Genomic DNA, 24215 nt, shown 5'->3' with positions numbered 1-24215 from the left:
AAAGATGGGGGGGTGAATCCAGGTTTTATTTTAAGAATCAGAAATCTTTGAAATGTCTTGTGTTATAAAAGTAGCTAAGCTTTGCATGTTGGTGCACAGCGTGCAGGGACCTATAGCTGTAGGACTTACTGTACGTAAAGATATATATAGGATCAGGAGAGACTTTTTATTCACCCTACTACCACGAACAATTTTGTTAAATTTGTAAATTAGACAAGAATAATGCACAAGCTAAGCATGTATCTTGTCAAGGTTCTGGTCATACATTTACTTTTTTAGTGCTGCAGCTGATTTCACAGAGTATGAGAATGGGTAGTCTTACTAATAAAAGAAGAGGAACCTGAAATGAGATGGATTATTTTGCTTAAAGCAGACAAGGGTTATGGTCTGAAGGAGATTGTACCTTTAAAAGCCACATCTGAAGTCATGTGACATGTTCAAATAGCTTTGGCAGTTATTTTGTTTCAAGTTGTGTATTTAAGCAGAGTGTGTGTGTGTGTGTGTGTGTGTGTGTGTGTGTATTGTACTTTTATGGTCTGATAAAGCGTCCTTCGAGACGTGAAAGTGCTTACCTACTTGTATAATTAAAGTTTTGTTTTTTTAAGCTGTGCTTCCGGATTTCTCTGCATGCTTATTTTTTAACTGTTCTTGTTGCCTTGGAGGAATCTATATCTGCACCAGGTGATTATTTGCTGCTGCTTTTACCTTTAACCCCCAATAATTTGTGATCTCAGAGCTGGTATATATAATTACAAGAGTGTATGCAACGCAACCCCAAAGTGGTGTGCAGGTGGCTTGTCCCCCCACATGTATAAAATGTTTCCTCCCGCAAATGAGTTGCAACCATTAGTGGTTAATGTAACACTTGCGAGTCAGTGATGTAGTCATACATACATATACATTTGTGTATGTGTATATATATATATATATATATATATATATATATATATATATATATATATATATATATACACACACACGTATACTTTATATATATATATATATATATATATATATATATATATATATATATATATACACACACACACATACACACATACACATATATATACACACACATATATATATATGCACATATTTCCATACACCTCTTAATGGACCTCAAGTTGACAGAATGCCCTTGATCTCTTTTTTTTTTCTCTCCCCTGCCTTCTTAAATTACAGATCCTTATAAGCAGTCAATAATGACAGAGTTTCATACCTGTTGATAATTGTTATTATTTCTATCTATTCATCTTTTGTTGACAAGGTTAGTTCCACTGGGCTAGTAGCCTTTTCAGGGGAGACCAGAGATACTACCAGGAGAAATATGGAACCTCCCCCACCCTCTAGAGCTGCTACATGGTACCACAGGACTCCTAATGCTGCAAGGAAGAGGTCCACGGGAAGTAGCAGCACTGAAGAGGATAGAAAAGCTATGGGAGTTTGAAGGTGGAAAATTTGTTCAATACGGAGGACTGGAATGCAGATAAAGATAACTGTGTGGAGGATGATACAGATAAGCAGAGTTTAGTTCCTGCAATGAAGAATGAAGTGAATCTTTTGCAGCAGTGCAGATAATCGGCATCAGGAAGGCTTGCAGTTGTGCTGTTGAAAATAATTGAGCAGGATGGTCCAGCTGACACTTCTGCTGTTCCATGAGGCGAGATGACAGATCACCATCCTCAGCATTTTCAAATAAGTTATATGCAGAGGGAACCCTGTGATGTAGCAGCAGAGAATGCAGCCATGAGGAAAGCAGCAACAAACCGAGTATGGTTTTTGGGACATCAGAAAATACATGCGGCAGTGACAGCAAGAGAGCAACAGCAAACTGTTTTTAAAAAGAAGTCTAACTGTGAAAAAACAAAAAAAATTACGATGTAATGGACAGTTATGTATGGGGCAATTTAGTAACTGTTCTGTGTTTTAAAGGTCAGGAAATTTGGTCTTTTATACATACAGGGACAAAGACTAAGATTTAACACGTGATGATAGACTGACTATGAAATTTCTAGAACGGTGAACGAAAAAGGAAGATATTTATCCATGAACCGTTACTGGTTTTCTGCTACTAACTTACATATTTAAAAAAAAAAATACTTTTTGGAGTTTAGAACTGATGAAGTGTTATGAGGATGTTAAAATACATGCAGGGTTTATGTGCAACTGTTAAAAGTTTGAAATGAGAAACTCATGGAACGGAGGATGGAGGTTAGAAGCAGTTTTGAAATGTGAAACAAAAACACTTGCAGCTGGTCATACAGGGACATCAAGATATGCTGGCTAGCCTAAATCACATTTCTTTTGTGGGCACTGTTTGAGAAGATCTGCAACAGTCAACTATTATGGTCGAAGAAGGCAGAAGAGTGACAGTGAAATCAAAGACATGGCAACAGATGAAGTGACACCTCAACACCATGTAGAAAATAGGAAAAAGTGGGTTGATCATGAGAGCAACTCTTCCAACATATTTTTTATATTCCATTTATGATTTCATATCATGTTCTCATTTCTTGCTGCACTTGTTCTGCAATAAATCAAGCGAAGTGTACTTGCAACCCAGCAGGTCACATAACCTAATGCAACCCTTTAACAGTTCATCTACTAGGCAGTAATCTAACCTCTCAAATAGGCAGGGACATTCAACACACAACATCCTTATACAAATCAGAAGTACATTATTTTTTTCTACAGCCATAGAACATAACAAATCTTTGCATTTTCCATACTCCATTTTCAAGCTCTGTTACTTTCATCTGAAATTTTAAAATTTCTGTATTTTTTTGTAATTATTTTAACTGTTACGGTATACTGTTCCATTTCAGTTCTTTTTTTTTTTTTGTAAACATTCTCTTGCTTAGTGTGCATTTTCCCCAGGAAATTAGTCAGAACTGATCAGTGCCCTACCCCAGTAAACATCCAAATACCCCTTTCTTAAACATTTTATTCTTTATATTTCTGTGCATAATTTTCTAAACATCCATTCACTTTAATAGTTTTATACTTTCTTGCATATTAAACTAAAAATAGTATAGCTAATAACATATTGTACCTTATAACTCCATTTATTTCTGTAAAGGAAACGTATACACATTCTCTACACAAGACATGTTTCCAATATTAGAGAATTTATTGTTGTTGTGTCTTTCGGCTTTTCCCGGTTAGGGGTCGCCACAGCGGAACTAAGGAAACGTATACACATTCTCTACACAAGACATGTTTCCAATATTAGAGAATTTATTGTTGTTGTGTCTTTCGGCTTTTCACGGTTAGGGGTCACCACAGCGTAACTCCGGTCCGCTAATGATTGGCAGTTGATTTTTACGTGCCGAGTTGCCGGCCCTAACGCACAACCTTCAACGAAGGTATGCCCATTCATGCATGTCTCCAGAGAAGACGTTCTAGCAGAGAATCGAATGGGACAATGTCTTGCTGTGAGGCTACAACGCTACCGCAGCACCACCACCACGGTAATATTAGAGAATTTATTAAATTTACCTTTTCCCTACAAGTCAATTTAAACACTGCCCCTAAATTTCTGAGGTCTTGACTTCAGAGAAGCAGGTGCCAAAAAGAAGTGGTCTCAGTACCAGGTTTCTTTTCTTTTTAGCCAATTCACCATTCGAGGGGAAGAGAATCAGACCTTGCAACTTGGGACTGTGAGGTAAACACCCTAACCATTATACCAACCCCCAATGAGATATGAACTCATGACTCCTGGTTTACAAACACCAGTGCTCTAGTAAGAAGTGAGCCACTCCAGAACCACAGAAGAAACTCCATAACAGAAGCGAAATCATTTTATTAGACAGAAGGCTTTTTTTATTATCAGGAGATCTTTAACATCTCCTATAAGAGATGCTTCTGTACTATGTTAAGTGTGAATCCTTGACAGGTTTCTATCTGCTTGTAAACAACTTTCTCAATCTTCACAAGAAATGAGAGTTTAGAGATAAATAGGGCAGTAGCTACAGTTATTTGGGTAAAATTATAGTTTAACAGTTACAATAACAACTGCCTCTTTCAAGACTAAAGGAAAACCCGCATCCCTCAAGGAAACAACCAATATCCAATAAACAGCTGTGCTCTGGGCATCAAAACTGACCACTACTAGTTTTAAAGGACAAGGGCCCAGCCACATGTTAACTGCCAGCCAAAAAACACACCAGTGAACACATCAAAATAGAGAACACGGAACACAAACCAAGACATAGTTAATAGGAAAGGATGACATACTGTGCTATCCTTGAGGTCAGCTTGCAGGGGGGGCTGTAGAAGAAATCTTGTCAGTGAAAGAATGAGTAGCAGACTCACATTCAGCTCTACCACTTGACAGCCAAGGCAGGGTCAGAGTTTGTCCACCACTCGGAAAGCACTGCTGGTCAGACACTGAAGAGATTTCCTTTAACAAGAACTCTGACCTTATAGGAAATCTCTGCTTTACTGAATAAAGCTTAAAGCCAACCAAACAATGCTGTCACTCCACTAGCCTGTCCTTTGCCACAGATGCATCAACCTGTGTCCTGCTTTACACATTATATGAAGGCAGGTATCAAATGAAGGCTCACTCCCTCTTGGTAGGGACAAGGCACGACCTGGAACCAGGGAGCCCAAGGTTACAGATAAAGATGTAGTAGTTTTTGACAAGTACATCCACTGAATCAGCACCACTCTCCAACAGGAATAGAAGGCTCCAACAGGAATGGAAGGTGTGTATCGGAAGAGAGATCATCACTAATTTGATGGACTACCCTCAAGTAGAGACCAGGGGACTATAACTAGGTAAAGTTAAATCAAATCAGACCGCAAGTCCAGTTACCACCATATTAGGGGCTGCCTGATCCTTTGGAAAAAACAATCCCCTTAGCTGAGCAAACCTGAAACCTTCCACAATTCACAGAAAGGAGCCACTGTTTCTTCAACAACCCATAAATTAAAGTCACCCAACACCATAGTATGTCGGTGACCCAAAAGTGAGTCTATGAAGAATTCAGTGAACTCCTGAAGAAATTCATTAGCACTACTTGAGGAATGGCAGACAAGGAGAAAAAAGAAGTTATGTACTCACCATAATGTTCCTTCTTGCCTTCATTCTTAACTGGTTCCGACTCAGCCTTATACAAAAGCTCGAGGTCTTCCAGTAGCACATGGCTGAAACCCTATCCCATCATACTCTAGGAAAGCTCCTCAGATCTTGTTTGCTAATACAACAATAGGTACCCAATGAACTATGCAATACCTTATACAGCAATGAAGAAGGTCAGAGCACATTAATTATCAATTACATCCAGTCCTCCAGGAGTCAAAGGCTGGGGGGGGGGGGGGTTGGGATGCAAGAATGAAGGCGAGAACAACACACATGGAACGTTATAGTGAGTACATAACTTCTTTATGTGATGCTGTCCTATCTCGCCTTCATTCTTAACTAGTTGGAACAGCATCTCTAGCACCATCTTTCTTGGGTGGCTCAAGGCAGAATATTCTTCAGAACAGTGGACCCAAAAGAGGCCCTGGATCCTGGACCACAAATCCACTTTGTAATGAGTGGTAAGATATAAGCATTGCCCATGTTGCTGCAGCACAAATGGTGTTAACTGGTAGTCTAGCCCAAAAGGCAGAAGAGATTGCTAAGGCTCTTGAAGAATGACCTTTTAATTTATAGGAGAGTTGTTTGTTTTTGATATTTGTAAGTAAAGGTAATACAATCTGACAGCCATTTTGAAAGTGTGACTTTAAACACAGGAGCACCTTTCTTGGAGTCTGAAAATGATACAAATAAATGGTCAGATTTTCTGAAGTCCTTTGTCCTGTGTAGATAGAAACATAATAGTCTATGTACATCTAGTTGGTGTAGCATGCATTCTGCCTTGTTGCCATAGTTGGGAAAAGACTAGTTCTATGGATTGGTTCAAATTAGACTGAGCATACTTTGGGTAGAAAGGATGGGTTTGTTCGTAGGGATACTCAGTCTTTGTGGAAAAGCATGCAAGGGGGCTTTATTGACAATGCTTGCAGCTCTGAAACTCTTCTAGCAGAAGTGATAGCTATCAAGAGAATCGGTTTCTCCAAGTCAAGTACTTTAGATCACAGGATGATGCTGGTTCAAAAAGGGAAAGAATCAGATGGGATAAAACAAAATTCAGGTTCCATGGTGCTGGATGAGGCTTTAATTGGCGGTTGTAATAAAATAGTGCCCTTAAGAAAAGCCTTGCTAAGTCTTTGGGATATCACACTTGGCCCCGATTCTCCTAAATGGAAATTAGATATCGCTGCTAACTGAACTCGAATAGTAGCTGCAGCTGCGCCTTCATTAAATAGCTTTGCTAAGAATTCAAGAAAAGAGGAGATTGGGGCAGAGAAGGGGTCAATGTGATTATTCAAGGCCCAAGAAGAAATATTTTACATTTACTCGTGTACAACTTCCTAGGTGAAGCTTTATGAGACAAGATCAGGATATATTTCACTGATGGAAAAAGGTTAGGGAGCCTGGCTATGTTTGGAATGGAGCAGCCAAGCTGTCAATTTGAGGGTTTGAAGGGAGGGGTGGAGCATTTCAAATGCACGAGTCAGAAAGTCTGGAACTTGGACCAGAATCCACTGCTCCTCATGGAGATGAGGCCAAAGGAAGGGGAATCAGACTTGACAAGGCCAGTATGGGGTGACGAGCATCAGATTCCTTCCCAAGGAACTGGCTTTCTTAAGAACTTTCGGCATCAGTGGAAAGGGAGGGAAGGCATAGAGGAGACCCGAGGGCCAATTGTGTACAAGTGCATCCCTTGGTAACTCCCCTGGAAGGGGTTTAGGGTAAGACAGTTGCTGCATTTGTCATTCATGGACATGGCAAAAAGGTCGCAGCAAGGCTGGCCCCATTTGTGGAAAATCATCTCCACTACTACTTGTTTTGGGGACCACTCGTGAGGCATTCAATCGCTCTGCTGAGTTTGCCCACTATCACGATGGATTTCCCCGGGATGTGTGTTGCTACCAGAGAGTGTTGGGAGGAGGCTGCCCACTGCAATACTCTCAAGGCCTCCCGACAAAGAGGGTAAGACCTGGTTCCTCCTTGCTTATGTACCACACAACGGACAGAAGTGTGTGTCTTGGAATGCTTGCAATGCTGGAAGCACCACTCTCATCTCTAGGATAATGATGTGCAAATAGGCCTCGTGATCCTACCAAGTAACTTGGACTGTCCTGCCCAGATAATGCCCCCCACATGGGAAGTGCCAGTGGTCACCGTGGCCATCGGCTGTGGAAAAACAAAGGGTCGACCTAATGTCACGTGAATGGAGTGAAGCCACCAATGAAGGTCTTTCTTGCAGGATTCTATTATAATTTGGTGGGACATGAGTAGTAGCCGCATGGACCACTGAATGAACAGTAGCCACAGTAGAATTCTCATATGCAGATGTGCTAATGGAATCAAGTTAATTGCTGCTGCCATGGTCCCCCAATATTTTCAGGACTGTTCTTGCTTGTACTCTTTTCCAGGAAAGTAGGTTTTTGACGATGTCGTAGGACCTGAACCGTTTCAGGGGGAAGTTTCGCCATCATTTTTGTTGCAGCTAGATCTGATCCTATAAAAACAATATGCTGAGATGGCAACAAGGCAGATTATTTGCAATTTACTGCGATTCCTAGATGAGAACAGAGCTGGAAGGTGGCGTCTCTCGCTTCTGATAGCAGGTGCTTGGTTGTGGCAGCTAGGAGCCAGTCGTCCAAGTACAGAAACACTGAATCCTAGGCGTCTCAAGTGAGCCATGACTACAGCCATCTTGGTGAACACTCTGGGGGCTGTAGTGAGACCAAAGGGCAGAGCTCGAAACTGGTAGTGACTGGCTCCCAGCCAAAAGCACAAATATCTCCTGGATCGCCTGTCCATCTTTATGTGGTAGTATGCATCCTGGAGGTCTATTGAGCAAATCTAATCATCTTGTCCCAAAAAAGGGAGTATCGACTGCAGTGTTACCAACTCTGACTTTCTTACTGACTTGTTAAATCTGCCGAGATCCAGGCTAGGTCTCTAGTCCCCTGTTTTCTTTGGACCTAAAAAGAACCTTAAGAAAGTTTCAGATCCTGTTTGGTCTGTGGGAACTGTCAAACTCTTTCTAGCAACTTTTGAATTTCTAGAGTTGCCTGTTCCCTTTGACTGGGTGGAACGTCCGGGATGTTTTTTATGTTAGGGACAGGGAGAGAAATGGGTATGAAGTAAGCTCTGGATACAATGCTTTGTACCCACTTGTCTTTTGTTGCTATTTTTAGCCAGGCTTCTGGGTACAAAGATAAATGATGCTAGACTGCCTCCAGAGATGGACAGGGGGGCCTCCTTTGAAGAGCGCTGGAAGGGCTTAACAAGGAAAGATTCCTTGTCGCCCTGATTTTGCAGACCCCCTCTGCCACGTGGCCACCATCTTCCATTACTGCTTCTCCCTCTGCCCCCGGGGGAAGAATCACCACGTGTGCCCTGCAAAGCTCTCTGGGATTTTCTGAACCACATCTTCCCCCTTTTGGATAAAGGTCTAGAAGGTAGGGAAAAACAGACTCCTATGGCAGAGAGTTTTCCCTTCTTTTTCATACCTGGTTAGTGTGCCTTTGAATTTTGGCTCGAAAAGGGCATTAACAAAAGAAGATTTAAAGGGCTCAGCAAAGTCACACAAACGCATCCAGAAATGTCTCCTTAGGAAAATTCCTGAACCCGCTGCCCTACTCGCTCCATCTGCTGCATAAGATACGAGTCTCTTGGAGGAGTTGACCACTGAATTTAAGGTGGAGAGCTCACAGAAAACCTTCTCTGATGCCCCTTCAGCTACTGCACCTTGGAGAGCACCTCCTAGCTCTTTCAGGAAATCTCTCTGAAGTCTGGTAAAGTGGGTGAGATAATTCAGCGATCTAAGAGCAAAAGTCGCTGAAGAAAATGTGCGCTTTCCATATATCTGTCCATCGTACAAGACTCCTTGTTCAGTGGATGGACAGAAGAGGACGTCTCTGAAAGCTCCTTCTGACTCATCAAGGTCTGTATCGGATGTGATGGACTCCTCCGGGAAGTCTAAATTGTTCCTCTTTGCATAGTCTGTTCTAAGGGGCCTCTTCAGAAGGGTATTCTGGAGAGGTTTCAGAAGATAGGGGTTCACCCAATGGGGCATCCTGAGGCTTAGGGTCTCCGCACCCATGTGGATGCAGTGGTGTCGAGATAGACACCGGTGCCTTAGGGGGAAGAATGCCCGGACCTGTGAGTGGGCTTGTCTGTGGAGACAGCACTCATCACCTCGAATGCCCCCTGCCCCTGATCCGAGTAAACTCCCATATCCGAAGAACCAGAGGGCATCCCCAGAACCAAGGGGGTTGGCTCAGAGGCAGATGTAGGAGCCGAACTCACCTGTGCCGAAGCCCGGAGATGCAAGGTCAGATCAGACAACTGTCCAATCCGACTCTCCTCCCCAGACCCAACCAGAGAGCATCAGCTCCTAGACTCCTTGAGTTCAGATCAGACAACTGTCCAATCCGACTCTCCTCCCCAGACCCAACCAGAGAGCATCAGCTCCTAGACTCCTTGAGTACAGACAGAACCGAGGATATTGTTGCAGTAGTCGAACCCAAAGATTCCTGGATAGGTTTTGGCTCAGACGGCTCCACTACTATCAGTTATAGACATTCTGGCTCCAAAGTCAGAGGAGGAATTGATGGTGAAAGGGTTGGCTTGATCCATTCCGAAACCCTCTGGGTTGGATCCGACAACAACTTGGCAAGCATCGGTGTCTTCAACAGCCTCTGCACCATGTGATCCACATCGTCATCAGAGAGGCTCCTGGAGGATCGAGTGGAGGGGGCAGGAGATCTTGGACTCTAACAATGGAGAGCTTAAGGCTGGAGATACTGGTTCCAATTTGGGGGACCAGCTCCATACATGAAATCCCAATGGATCCGAAACTGAAGGAGCCGGGGTAGAAGACTTCTCGGGCCCATCAGTCTTCAGGTCTGAAGACGACACTTTTTTGCAATTTTTTTTGATGGCTCCGACTGAGCCTCCGAGGAAGAGCATGTTTTCCCCGATTTGTTTGATTTAGAAGACGGGGAAATGTGCTGACCTTGAAGGACCCTGACCTTCTTCTATAGCTTCTGAAAATGGGGTCTTCAATAAGCCTCTCAAAATCAATTTATTCTTCCTCTCCAGGAGTATCCTGTGACTGAAGGAGTGGCATACGGCACAAGACTCCTGAAGCTGTACCGCTATGAGACAGTACACGTAAACTGTATGTCAGTCAGTAACGGACATTTTTTGGCTACACTTAGTATATTTTTTTACACACATAACCGATCACAGAGACGAGATCGCCAACAGAACACATCCCCGACAATGGTGAGTAGTGGGAAATAGGATGTATTCCCATTTCTGCAATGTGGTGCGGGGTGTGCATCACATGGGGGTGCAGGGGGGGCTTGCCCTCCTGCTATACAGGTTTATTTTTAACTGTATTGCAGACACGGGAATACATTCTATTCCGTAATACATATACTTACCACAAGACAAGATCGTCGACAGAACATATCCCAGACAATGGACACTGGAATACATTCTATTCCGTAATACATATACTTACCACCAAGACAAGATCGTCGACAGAACACATCCCAGACAATGGTGAGTAGTGGGAAATGTGATGTATTCCCATTTCCGCAATGTGGTGCGATCTCGGAGTTGGTATATTTATGGAGGGTGGGAGGGGTGCAGGGGGGCTTGCCCCCATGCTACACACATTTAGTTTTGTTTTTTTAACTGTACTGCAGACACAGGAATACATTCCTTTCCATAATACATACACTTATCATTGTCAGGGACATGTTGTGTCGGCAATCTAGTCATCGGTTGTGTGCATTTTCGTGGATCTGACATGGATCCACATACACACACATATACACATACATTATATAGATATACAGATATATAAAAGAGTATAACTTTTTTTCAATACATCAACTATAAAAAGAGAAGAAATGACCTTCTAAATTAAATGGGCCAAGGAATCTCTCTAACTTAAACGAGCTAGCCTGGTAATTTAACAAGGAACACCAAGGGAAAAAATAAAATTTAAGGTGAAACCGGTTCTCTAACTGAAACAAACCTAAATAGTAAGAGAAAGGAAGCCCTAAATAAAAACGGGCTTAAAGGAATTACATTTTAAGCTGGGATAGGGTAAGGGAAAAAGGCCTTGAGAATAAAAATAACAGCAAACAGCAAAGACAGCAGAAGCTAACACACTAACTACTTAAACAAAGACTAGCTATATATCTACGAGAAAAGGTAAAGACAGTTATTCAAAATATGAATAAGGAAATTTCCACTTAGAGCCAGTTTGGAAGCACCTGATTGGAAGCACCTGATCTTGCTTAGCGGCAAACGAGATCTAGAAACTTTTGTAGAGCATGATGGGATAGGGTTTCAGCCACGAGCTAGTGGAAGATTTCAAGCTTCTGTATAAAGCAGAGTCGGAATGGAGGATCGGTTCCGAACCTGACCAGTTAAGAATGAAGACGAGATAGGACAACATCTCATCTACAGTTTCTCCTGCAACAAGGACATGATCTCTCTAGTATCCACCATGGTTAACCTAAGTTTATTATGCCAGACAGCAATCCTACCCAATTAGGGCAACATATAGCAGAGGTGCCAGGCAGAATAGCAGCAGCTAGATGAGGAAAGAATTTTCATCCAGCCACATCTCTGTTATAAAGGCGAGGTAAACATGACAAAGCAAGTCTGAGACAATACTAACCTTATTGTGTAATTACTCTAGTATTATAACAGAGCCCTAAAAAGGGTCAATGGAGAGTGGATCCCTACAACCTGCCCATGATGGTTCATAGGTATCCTGAGTACAGTAAGAAGACAAGAATATTAACAATTATACTCAGGAGTAGTAGTGCCAGGTCCAAGTACAGGTATATGCTCAGAAAAGTTAGCTGAAGGTCAGTGATGAAGTCCTTTCCAATGCCTATGCATTAGGCAAAGGCGTCTGCAGATATGAGAGTGGAGAGATCGCTGAGGCAATGTAAATGGATGCAGGACCAACAACACTGATCTACTATAGCACAAAGCCAGATTAATCTAGAGAGAGTACACCTAAAATATAAGGCTAAAATCAGTCAAAATTGGCCACCATCAAATCATTACCAAAAAAAATAAAAAAAAAAAAAACTCAAACACAAAGATACCTGTATATAGAAGTAAGCTGGCAAGCTGGCAAACAGGAACGTGACCATCTTGAAGCAAAAAATTCAGTAGCTACCCCTGGTAGAACTTGTATTAATGAATACTGATGGCCTAGTATTATCAATGGCAATATTAAAACTCTTCTTCCATCTCTTACTCCCCACCCCCCCAAGATCCCAAACTGTAGATAACAGTCCACAAAATGTGCTTTTAATTAATTCAAATTAATCCTAGGACCCCAAGTATGGAATACACAAGACACACTTGGGTGAAGCAAATTCTCAGTACTCCAGACAGCAGCACAAACCTATTTCAAGCCTGTATTCAGTCCTTTTCCCCAATCTCAACACTCAGTGAGAAAAGCAAAAAGTAAAACCAGAATGCCATAAGTACTCCAATACAACAAGCCAACAACTGCCACAGCCACTTCAATACCCACACTGCAAATCCCTGGTTTTGAGGTTCACTTAATCCTAGACTCCAGTCTTTGCAAACACAGAAGAGACTTCCAGACCCTCACATACAAGCAAATATATTCCGATAGTGGCAAGAACTGCAAAATGATGACTAGCTCTACAGTCAAGCAATGGAGCATGCAAACAAAAGTAAAGCCGTAAACAGCTCACTCAAGTCCAAGCCTCAACTTCAAACATCCAAGCTATAACTACTTAAAATAAGCTAAAACCAACAGTTTCTGACTACAAAAATGCAAATTCACTAATGAGACACAGACAGCCAACCACCATCTTGGTCAACTGCTACAAGAACTACCACAATCTTGGTGAACTGCTAAAAGAACTCCAACACACACTTATGTTTAACTTGTCTGTTCAGTTTACTTCAGTTTTAAAGTCATAGTTCGACTTCATTTCCATTTTTTTAATCTCTCAAGTACCATGTTCTTATGGAAATAACTGTTTCCTGACCTTGTGTGCCCAGATCCTCATGAGTTTTTTTTTTTTTTGCCTTGAAACAATTCCCCTTTCAAAAGTTGCCACATTCCTTCTAACTTCTTTCCACTGAATGTGGAACTCTGATTAGTTTTACATACTGACCATTGTGCTTCCATATAGTCAGTTATTGTTATTCTATACACTGGTTTAGATTTCAGTCTGGGAGAATAATTTAGCAATAGTTTAACCTTCAAAACTCTTTATCACTACACGTCAAATGTGGAAAACTTGACATGCAAACAGCAGTTACCACTTCCATCTCTCTTGGGACTATGAATAACCAAGATAGTTTTCCTTAAAAGCACCTTCTTGGTAACAATAACCAATATGTAAACAACCTGCCGTGGAACAAAATCTATAACTTTTCTTACTAATACTGCAGAATCAAGATTACTCTGGTCTATTTCATTAACTTCCCATCTACTAAGATATTCCTTCAAATGTACTAATCACAGGTATCAATCTTTAATCCCCATCAACTTCACCTGATCTTTTCTGTCAGAATGTTTATTATCAGGACATAAATGTTTTTTCTGTAAAACTTGTTTCCAATCACTAATGTCTGAACATGGTTAAAGAACAATGTGTGAAATATGAGCAGTGCTTATTTTCTCAGTTAAATTATTACTAATGCTCCGAGCATTAAATGAGCAACACAGGCAAATCAAATGTTGCTATTTGTGAGCTGCCACATTTCTGACCTAGCAAAAAATTGTATCTAGTGTTTGACCTAGCAAAAAGTCTAGTGTAACCAAAAAGTCTAGTGTAACCAAATACTGCAATAAATCTGCTACAAAATAAATAAATAAAATATTCTCCCTTCCCTTGACAACAAAACTCCATCCTGTCTAAATGTGTGCACCCAAATTAGGCCTGGATGTTCTACTCATTCCCACTTCTTAAAATTGGTCATATTTGGGTAACATTTTCACACTGACCTGATTCTCCTTTCTATATGCGAATCGTAAATAAATACTCATTAACACCTGTACAAGCTATGTTGCCTAAAAGGGCTGTAAAGTTCCCTAGTAACAGTCAGTGTGTTTTTAATAATTAGAATTTGAACCAACATTAATAAGTACAGCTCTGTTTTTCATTACATTTAAGCATACTTAGGCCATACTCAACATCCAGTATTTTTGCTCTTGGCAAACATAGCACTATTATAGCAATAACCCACGCCTGGGTGTGGGTAATGCTAAATTTACCCACGGTTGGTGTGGTTTGGTCCCGAGGGCAAAGCCCGAGGGTGCCCTCGGGACCAAACCACGCCAACCGTGGGTAAAAATAGCATTACCCACACCCAGAAGTGGGTTATTGCTATTATACCATGACATTATTTAAGAAAAGAAACTGTTACTTTTCTTAAATAATGTCATAGTATAATGCCTGTTTACTGCCCTTCCGCAGATGTCTGGCATCCGCGGCAGTTCTGATGTACTGCGCGCCTGCGCAGTACATCAGAGTTGAGCAAAGCAACGGAGAAAGCAAGATCTCCGTTGCTTTTATGTCTCGCTATGTTAAATGAGTTTAACATAGCGAAACAGTTTTAAAATAAGCAACGGACATCTCCGTTGCTTATTTTAAAACTGTCTCGCTATGTTAAACTCATTTAACATAGCGAGATTAAAAAAGCAACGGAGATCTTGCTTTCTCCGTTGCTTTTTAATCGCTATGTTAACTGGGTTGAACATAGCTAGACAGTTTTAAAATAAGCAACGGAGATGTCCGTTGCTTATTTTAAAGCTGTCTCGCTATGTTAAACCCATTTAACATAGCGAGACAGTGTTTTAAAAAAAAAAAGTTATACTAATGGAAAAAAGTCCGGGCGACCGGACCTTTTTCCATTAGTATAACTCGATTTACAACGGGCACGCTGGCCAATCAGCATGCACGTTTTGGGGGGCTCATGGTATAATACATATTCATTACCCAGTCTGCAAAAGTTAGGTACCAGTTCCTTTAAATAAATGAATCTCCAATTACTAGTACATAACTTCTGCCCAGATCTGATAATTCAGTAATGTCTGCTCATTATTTTGTAACAACTGAAATCTTCACCATTAGAATTATTAAATCTCACTGTTTCCACCAGCTACTCCATTTGCCAAGCATACAATTCTCATCTAGCTGTCTTTGTAAGTCTACAGCATGAACCAGGTTGTCAGATTCAATCTCTCCTCTTTTTTTTACTTACAGTCAATGTTCTTCTTTAATCCTTACAAATTCAGTTTAGATTTCTTCCTTTTACCCTGCCCCTTGACTTTACCTACTGGGTTAGAGCACTAATAAATTCTGCCAAATTTCAGTCTCAGCTAGGGGTGAAAAACAAAACTGGCCAGAAATACAAAACAGACAAGACTACACTAACACAAAAATGGCAAAAACAATGGTGAAATAATGCTCAAGATATATAGTAAATCCAATGTTCTAATGTACAACATATACAAACATTTTAAAATTAAAGATGCGAAAAGAAGCAAAGGATCTTAGTGATTGAGTTAGACTGGAGAAGAGTTAAAGTAAACTTAAGTGATGTGACATCAAGCAGAATATATCTGTTACCCATCACTAAATATGATTTTAGTTGAGAAGAGAACTTGGAATAAAAGTGGAGCTTCTTTAATTTCAGATAGGACGGACTCCCACAGTTTGGGCCCAAGAACTGAGAATACACAGTCAGTCACATATATGTAGCTTGATTCATAGTTTCATACATTATAGGTTCATAGATTAGTACTAGGCTAACTGTCCTTGTGGGCCATTTTAAGCCAAGCCAATTACTCTACGCGAGAATCAAACGCTGCACCTTGTTGTTTCCAAGGTAAACACCTTAACCATTATGCCATCCTCCCGCCCTGAGTGTAGGAATTGTGTTTTAGGGCCCAAGTAGTTGAAGTTTCTTAGGTTGTTTGTGGGATACATCTCATTAGTCGAGGTTAAATGACAGACAGTATGTTCGTGCATAGGTCTGAACAGTCATGATCCCAGGATCAGGTCTGCTCTTTGGGTAACTGAGAGTCACTTTCCCTTACTTAGTTATACAGTGGTGCTCATTTCTTGGACAGTGTGTAATAAATCTATATATTCTGTTATCTATTGTTTGACTTGTGGTGGACTTTTTTTTAGCACAGGCTGCTGATACAAGAGGGAGTAGGATTCCTTTCCCTCACTGAAGTAAGAGTTGCAGAGAAGGGGTGGGGGGTTATGCCCAGAAAATTAAGGGATTCATTTTTTGCATGGATTATAAAGATGTAGGTGGAAGTTAAAGGAGGAGGACTAACCAGAAACCAAGACACTTGGAGAAGCTTGCGCTAAGGAATGGTTGTTGTGATCACAGAGTTTTGAACTTTTTCTTGGATCTACTGATTTTTTTTTTTTTTTAAGTACAAAAAAGGATAGACTTAGTTTTGGATGCATTTCAGTATTAATCCTCTCACTGAGTTGGCTGAAGTCAGACTGCAGCTGTTGCTATAAGGTAGTTAGGGAGTGTGAAGTGGTAGATGATCATGTCAGAGTACAGAAAGAGAGGGAGAGCAAGGAAAAACATGCTACTGTATATAGTTAAACAGAAGTAGGGCAAGAATAGATCCTTGAGGTACACCTTTGAGTAGTGGAGAGAGAGATGGATGTACAGGCTTTACAGTGTAGAGAAATGCTGGTTAGTCAGACAACTTTGGAACTAAAGGATAGCATTAGACATAGTACCTTACTCTGAAAGGTGGACTACAAGAGAAGAAAGACTGACTAAATCAAAGGCTGTGGATATTCTGCTAGCTGAATGTAGACAATTTTCTCCAAAATTTTACACATGGTCTAAGGATGGAAACGGGGTGGTGACAGCGTGAGGAGAGTGCAAGTCCTTTTTGTTTAGGCAGTGGTTTTATATGACAGCTTTCCATGTACTTGGTACAATGTTGGGAGCAAAACAATCAGCTCCTCATTGCTTTACAAAGAATGAATAAGTTATTCATAACCAAAACACACAGCAGTTTTAATGCAAAAGAACAAAACAAAATAATGAAACTATCTTACTGTTACAAAGGAATCTCCGATATTCTATTCCTAGTAGGCAAATGTTCAGTGAAATTTCTATATGAAACTGTCTTTTCCTTAAGGCATTACAATAAAAAAGGATACCACTGTATTCATCTGCAATTAATGCTACTCAGGCAGGAGTTTTCCATGCTGTCATTTCAATACTGCCCTCCCCACATATACAGCAGTGTACATTTACTTTTTTGCTATGAACTACAAATTCATTTTTCCTTTTTACACCCCCCCCAATACTGGGGGGGGGTGCTGAACAGTTTATTCTCCCCCAAATCAATCCACAACAAGTGTTGCCAAGCCTAACTAATGATCATTTCTCACTAGCCTTTGATCTCACTCCTTTTAATGTTTCCATGATTTATCCCTTATACCTTCATTAAACCACCAGTTAACCTACACCCTACCCTTTCACTCTCTTATATTTAATTTACCTCTTAGTCGCACAACCTTTTTCCCCCACTGATTCTTGTACTAAATAAACTGGTTGTAGTTTGATACTTAAGACACCTCTAAAAAAAACATTAACATCCCAACTCTACAAGCTCCTCAAAGAATGCTGCTAACTTCATTAACAAACCATGCCTCCTCTATCCTAGGCCCCAAGCTATGTGAATCCCTCCTACTAATTTTAAAGGTTTCACATCATACCCATCATTTCATGCTCATCTTAAAGCTAATCTCAAATCTGAGTCAATTTGCAAATGCTTTCCTTTCTGACACATCACCTAATCCACCACGCTTCCCTTCACAGGTCAAGTACACTTGTCTTTAGCACATTATTCCCCTACATTAACATGTGGCATCTCTTCTACACTGTATACAATTTGCGTGCGCCCTTACCTTACTTTTGCTAGGTTTCACACTTTGTGCTCCATCCCTTCACTAGTTAACTATCTTCTTCCCTCCTTAATCTAACAATCCCTTCCACTTGTCCTCAACATTGTGTACTTTATATGTTCTAGCAATGGCTTGAACTACCCAACTCACTCTCATAAAATTCTATGCTCCCCTGATAAACATCTCAAACTACTTCACCCTATCAATCCCTATCGCCCTAACAGGAAACTGCACTCTGCTGACAAAACTCAGCTTACCATATCCAAGAGTAATAATAAAGCAGTTGACTTGCTAATCCATCAATATCACAAAAAATGGAATGGCTTTCCTCTTCACCTTAGGATATTCAAAAGTCCAATAGCCTTTAAACTAGAGCTACAGAACCGTACAACTAAAACCTGGCTATCCTCATCTGTCCTCTGAATAAAGCATCCATTCAAACTATTACCCCTACTCCTCCACTTCATTTTCCCACCTAACCCCCTCTACAACCCTGTATTTCTTTTATTTATCTTGTGACATTACTGGCTGATACTACTCCATCTGAATGTCCCTCTGTGTGTGTGTGTGTGTGTGTGTGTGTGTGTGTGTGTGTATACACACACACACACACACACTACCCACTAGATAATGGAATTAATATCTACAAAATGACCCACTTTTATGGACTACCAACACCATGCAATGAAAATTTACACTTGTTTGTCAATGTCTATTAATTGCCTGTCATCTTAATATGAAATGTCTTCTTTGTATAACATCTATGCTATACAGTGGAGTTTTTCTCCCCAAGCTTCCGCTGAAAAATGGCACTGTTTTTCCCCAGCTGGACTTTCCCAGTCAACAAATGCTAAATACAATAAAATTACTGCAACTGATTCACTGCTATCTGCACACATTTTGTTTGTATTCATAATACTTCTTGTTAACTTGCTTGTCTACTGTCATTTACATTTGTCTGGGCTGAGAATGAAATAGGACCCGTTTGAATCAGTGCTCTACCCAGGCTGCCAAATTGAATGAATGAACCAAGTATTAAACTAAAAACAAATGTAATACTGTATCAGATTCATCATGTACAGCCACAAAAAAAAATGTATAAATACTGCAAAAATGTTCACCGTTTCCTGTATTTGAACTACTAAATACTGCATACATTATACACATTTCTAACTACTGAGGTTTACCAAAAACTTGAATTAACTTGAACTGTATATAAACTGAACTATTACTTTTGTCTCTAACTACTGTTTTCATAATGATAATGAAACATCATTATTGCATGAATGAATTTTTTTAATGTTTACAACTGCAGCTTCTCCCATGGGCCTCCACTGAAAGGTGTCTAACTTTCCTAGTAAACAAATACAAAATAAAAATTAAGTAAATAAAACAAACAAACCCTGCTTGCCAATAGGGAAATTGGAAACAAAATCCTTAGACTAGGAGGCTAGCTGCAGCATGCAAGAGACTTTGAAAATAAGGAATCTTGAAATAAAAAAAAAGTTGAAACAGTAAATGAAAATGATGCATCTGCGGAGAAATCATAGGTTGAATTTAACTGCTATCTTTCTACTGTATTAAAATAAATCTGGACAACTAAGCCAAGCCTATCAGAAGTGCATTATTTGAAAAAGCAGCAGCATTACCGATGCATACAACTTTGAGAAAGCACCATAGTTTTACTCTTTCAAGCTTTTTATGCTATTGAAATAAAAGACAAATGTATATCAAATGCCTTGAGATAGGTTACCAAACTGCTCAAGACGAAAGATTCATAATTTTTAAACTGGAAATCAGTGAATATTAACACCATACAACAAATGCAATGTCGGTGTAGTTAAAGTTTACAGTGTTAACATAATTGCAAAACATCAACTGACTTATTGGATTTTTAGTTTCCTGTCATGTTACACTAGCAGGGGATAACAAATACTGTTTAAATTTTTTACTTGGAGTTTAACAAGTTCTACTTTCCGCAGCCTGCATTTACTGCTGTACCACTTGTGGGGGGATGCTGGACCCTTAAGAAGCAGGCAAGGATTAAAGTGGACTGCCAGCCCCCCTTACAAATGGATTACAGAAACGTGTGTGTGTGTGAGAGAGAGGGAAAGACAATTTTTTGTCTCCCCACCTGCTGACCATCGGCTGCCACACAATCCCCCCAGACACCATCCAGACAACCAAAGAGTTATTTTCATTCTCCTAGCACCCACTGCCATTCCATGGTTGTTATACTGTGACGCTGTTTGCGGAAGTGGTGAGTGCAATGCTCTGCTACCTGGCAGATGAATGCTTCACAGGAGCATCAACTCGGCTACATCAACCACTGCTTTGCAATTTGGTACAGTCTTCCTAGCTTCAACAAGGAGCCGAAAGAATATCAGATCCAGCAGCCTCAATTCCCCCAGGATGGGCAAGCCTTCATGGGAAACTTTTCCCATTGCCCCTAGACAGCTCTTCAGCACTCAGGTTATCTGCATAATGGTCAAGGCTTTATCCTGTGTGTGTGCTATTTAATCTACATATATTTTTGATTATAGACGCACACATGTACACACACACACAAAAATATACAGTACACAATAAGCAGGATTAACATTTTTTACAAGTCTCCATATATTCAGCATCTGAAAGCTAGCTCTACTTTTTCTTGTTGAAGAGTTGCTACATGGTCGATTACTCACCTACTCCCAGAATACCTCACCACCTTAACTGATCAGGCACTGTCCTTTGTATTCAACATAACGTTACTGCTACTACTAACAGATCACCTAAATAAAATCTGGTTCTGCTCCTGCACTATCCCAGGGTGAACTAGTCCTTCCCTCCTTCCAAAACCAAACACACTTTGACTATGTTCATAGGTTGGTACTAGGCTATCGGACCTAGGGCCTATACAAGCCAAGCCATAACAATTCTCTGGATATTTCTTCCCAGAATATTTATGTTCAGAGAGAAGAGATTAGTAAAATAGGTTTCTTAGACAAAGACCAAATATATTTTTGCCTGGACTACATTATCTATTCATCTCTATTCCAAAGTGTACCCAGTGCGTTTAATTTTATCGCTATGAATTATCTACTGACAATGCTCTTTTTCAAATTGTTATAGCTGTCCAAACATTTCAGTATGTATAGGTTCATACTGTATTAGCTGAGGCTAAATTTTTAATTGATGTCATTCTTCTGTATGAGGCTTTGCAATAACTAACTGTTTGTGTCTTTCGGCTTTTCCCGGTTAGGGGTCGCCACAGCAGAACTCCGGTCCGCTAATGATTGGTAGTTGATTTTTATGTGCCGAGTTACCAGCTCTGACGCACAACCATAACTAACTGTAATATCCAAAAAAAAAAAAAAAAAACCAACAAACGGCCAACACCAACGTCAGACAGTAAAAGATTTGTCGGCAAAGTTTTCAGGTATCAAGCCCTTTAAGGGCTTATTGTTATTAATTGTTTTATTGGCTGTGATATTCATTTAACTGATGTATGTATATAAGTTGTATGTTTTATGGTGGAGTTTAAGTATTGAGAAAAGGTACTTGATACCTGAAAGCTTTGCTGACTTTAAATCTTTTTGCTGTCTGACCTGACGTTGGTGTTGGCCATGTTTTTTTTTTGGGATATTACAAATTTTTACTGCTACACCTTCACTCCTGTTGGTCTTTTGTTTTGGTGCTGTTTTATAACAACTAACTGTAACCATGTTATTTCAACGTGGAGCATTTCTCCCTGGGCTTCTGCTGAAAGTGGGAGACTATCCTAGTCGGGCTTTCCTGCTAAATGAAAACATTACTGGGTGAACAGCCACCAACTTGAGGAAACCACCTGGAATCCAAATTAAAACGCAATATCACATCTGAAGGAATCCCCCTTGTGCCACTGCATAGATCACTGGACTACTTGTTCTAGTTTTAATTTCAAAATAGCTAATCCATCTTTAATACTGGGCGATAATGCTCCCTTTGTAAGGCATGCTATATATCCTTTGTGGGTGTGATGTAAGGAGAGTCAAGGGGTCACACCAACCCCCTCCATACCTCCTGTCACATTATTTGATAGCATATCTCTCAACCTCTTAGCTAAAGGAATGTGGGCAAAGCCAAAAATAATGGAAGACAAAGGTCCAAAATAGGGACACATTTTAAATATTGCTCTTATAAATTTAGACGGTTGCCAGAATAAAAGTTTTTTTGTTTCTTTTAGCATGCATTTTCTGAAGCTCAAATGAGTGTCATTATTTAGTGGCTTAATTCTTCAATGATTTGTCAGAAAACCACACATTTTTTATGTAGAGCAGTCCAAAAATAAGAGTAAAAAATCTCGGCATCCTGCGAAAATCTGGACATTTGAGAGGTAGGTATGTTTAGTAGCACTGTTGCGCATGTTTTTATCGGTGGAAATTTTAATGACAGAATTACAGTCTGTTGTCTTAATATGTTGGGAGGGAAAAAGAGAGAAAAACAATATCTTCCTACTGTTGTGCTATATGTGGTTTAAACCAGAGTTTGACAATATGGTCCGTCCTGCAAAATGCCTCGTTTCGTCAAGCGGACACAAAAACACCTTAAATGGCCAGACGCAAGTCATAGTATTTTACTATCTCTAACACACCTATACGCAATTGTCAAACTTCTTAAAACAAATGGTGAAAAAGTGACGCAAAGCTAGGTGCCTTAACAGCACCAATTTACTCAAACAGTAAATCGATCTGTGCACTCATATTTAGTTCTCAGTGGTAGCCATGCAGACGGCAAAATTAGAGAACTACGTATAAGTACGTCTCAGAAAAAAATAAACTAGAAAAACGTGCTTAAATTCAGGGACCCCCTGGTTTCTCCGTCACTAGTGTCACATTGGTTAAACACCCAACGCCCATACCAAACTTTGAGAGTACTAAGTATGCCTGCAAGTTACACAAATTAACGTCCAGACAATTTATCTCGCTTAACTTCCAAGGCAAAAAAACTTTAGTTACAGACTGCTTATATCCAGTTTATTACTGATACCAGAACAACATAGGGCAGACTAATTTCTTATCAAAAAGTCGTCGGCCTGTAATTCGTAAGCCTCTGCTCTCAGCAGGCCCGAGATAATCTTTACTGACAAGACACCTCCTGGTAAGCAACAGGCGGTATTCTGTACAGCGAATAAGCAATTAACTTCGTGTACTTACATGGTGAATCAGTGTGCTTCTGAAAAAAATTAAAGCTATTCTGAATAACTATAGAAGTCACCAGTAGCTTTGTGAACGTTTAGACAGGCGATAAATCTAGCCAAATTCCACACCCAATGCAAACGATTACTGTACTTCAGTGCCTGCTACACAGCCGCGTGCCTTAGTCACTGTTTTCTCTTCACTCTCCAAATTAAACTTAGCTGTAATAGGTCCAAGAGTGGAGCTACCATTTGGCGTCACTCTCTCAGCAGCTGATCTTTACACTTTTTTTTTTTAACTCGGGTGTGTGTCAGTCAGAGACAGAACGTGCTTGTCAACTGCTATCACGACTTGGCATAAGTTTTCAGATTTATCCTTTCTGTGTTTGCTAATTTTCTTCATAATGTACGTCGAGCTCAACCATCAATAATTTTCAGAACGTCCTTGATTTACCTCACATTTTGCTCTGTCTTTCATAAAATGTTTGATTTATTGGTAGATTTCTGAGGATTACAGTAATGTAAATGATTAGAGTTATGCTTCTTTTTGCTCAGGAATTGCTCGTTGATGAAAAACCTGTTGCCACACCTCTCAACCTCTTCGCACAAGAAATGTAGACAAAGACAAAAATAATGGGGGTAAAAGGTTCCAAAATAGGGACAGATTTTAAACATTGCTTCTATAAAATTAGAAAGATGCTAGAATAACAGGTATTGAATTATTATATATTTTCAGAAGGAAATGAAGTCTGAAACTCAAATCTATGTCATTATTTAGTTACTTTAATTCTCAGTGTTTTGTCAAAAAACACACATCTGGACAGATGAGAGGTATTCCTGCTGCTTAGGTAATTTGGAGTAATAGTGAAAAAAAAATTTCCCTGATTTTGTGCCTTTGTACCCCAGTTACATTTGGCTATGAACAGAATTCTTGAATAAATAAGTTGAGACATATGTTTCATAATGTTTTCCCATTTAGGATACATACATAGATAATTAAATA

General features: G+C 40.0%; 1 protein-coding gene across 1 annotated transcript in view; it reads right to left on the bottom strand.

The window, feature by feature from the left end:
• The window catches only part of VAMP3 (vesicle associated membrane protein 3), a 594205-nt gene extending 570468 nt beyond the window's left edge, over positions 1-23737 (bottom strand). Inside the window, exon 1 of the mRNA XM_044056443.1 lies at positions 23232-23737. Coding sequence (XP_043912378.1) covers positions 23232-23233 — 2 coding nt within the window. The 5' untranslated portion in view covers positions 23234-23737. The remainder of the gene's footprint in view (positions 1-23231) is intronic.
• Between the last annotated feature and the right edge of the window lie 478 nt (positions 23738-24215).

The sequence above is a fragment of the Protopterus annectens genome, chromosome 14.part0 (genome assembly GCF_019279795.1).
Source record: "Protopterus annectens isolate FY-2018-M chromosome 14.part0, PAN1.0, whole genome shotgun sequence".
Taxonomy (NCBI): domain Eukaryota; kingdom Metazoa; phylum Chordata; order Ceratodontiformes; family Protopteridae; genus Protopterus; species Protopterus annectens.
This window is presented reverse-complemented; position numbering and strand designations above follow the sequence as displayed.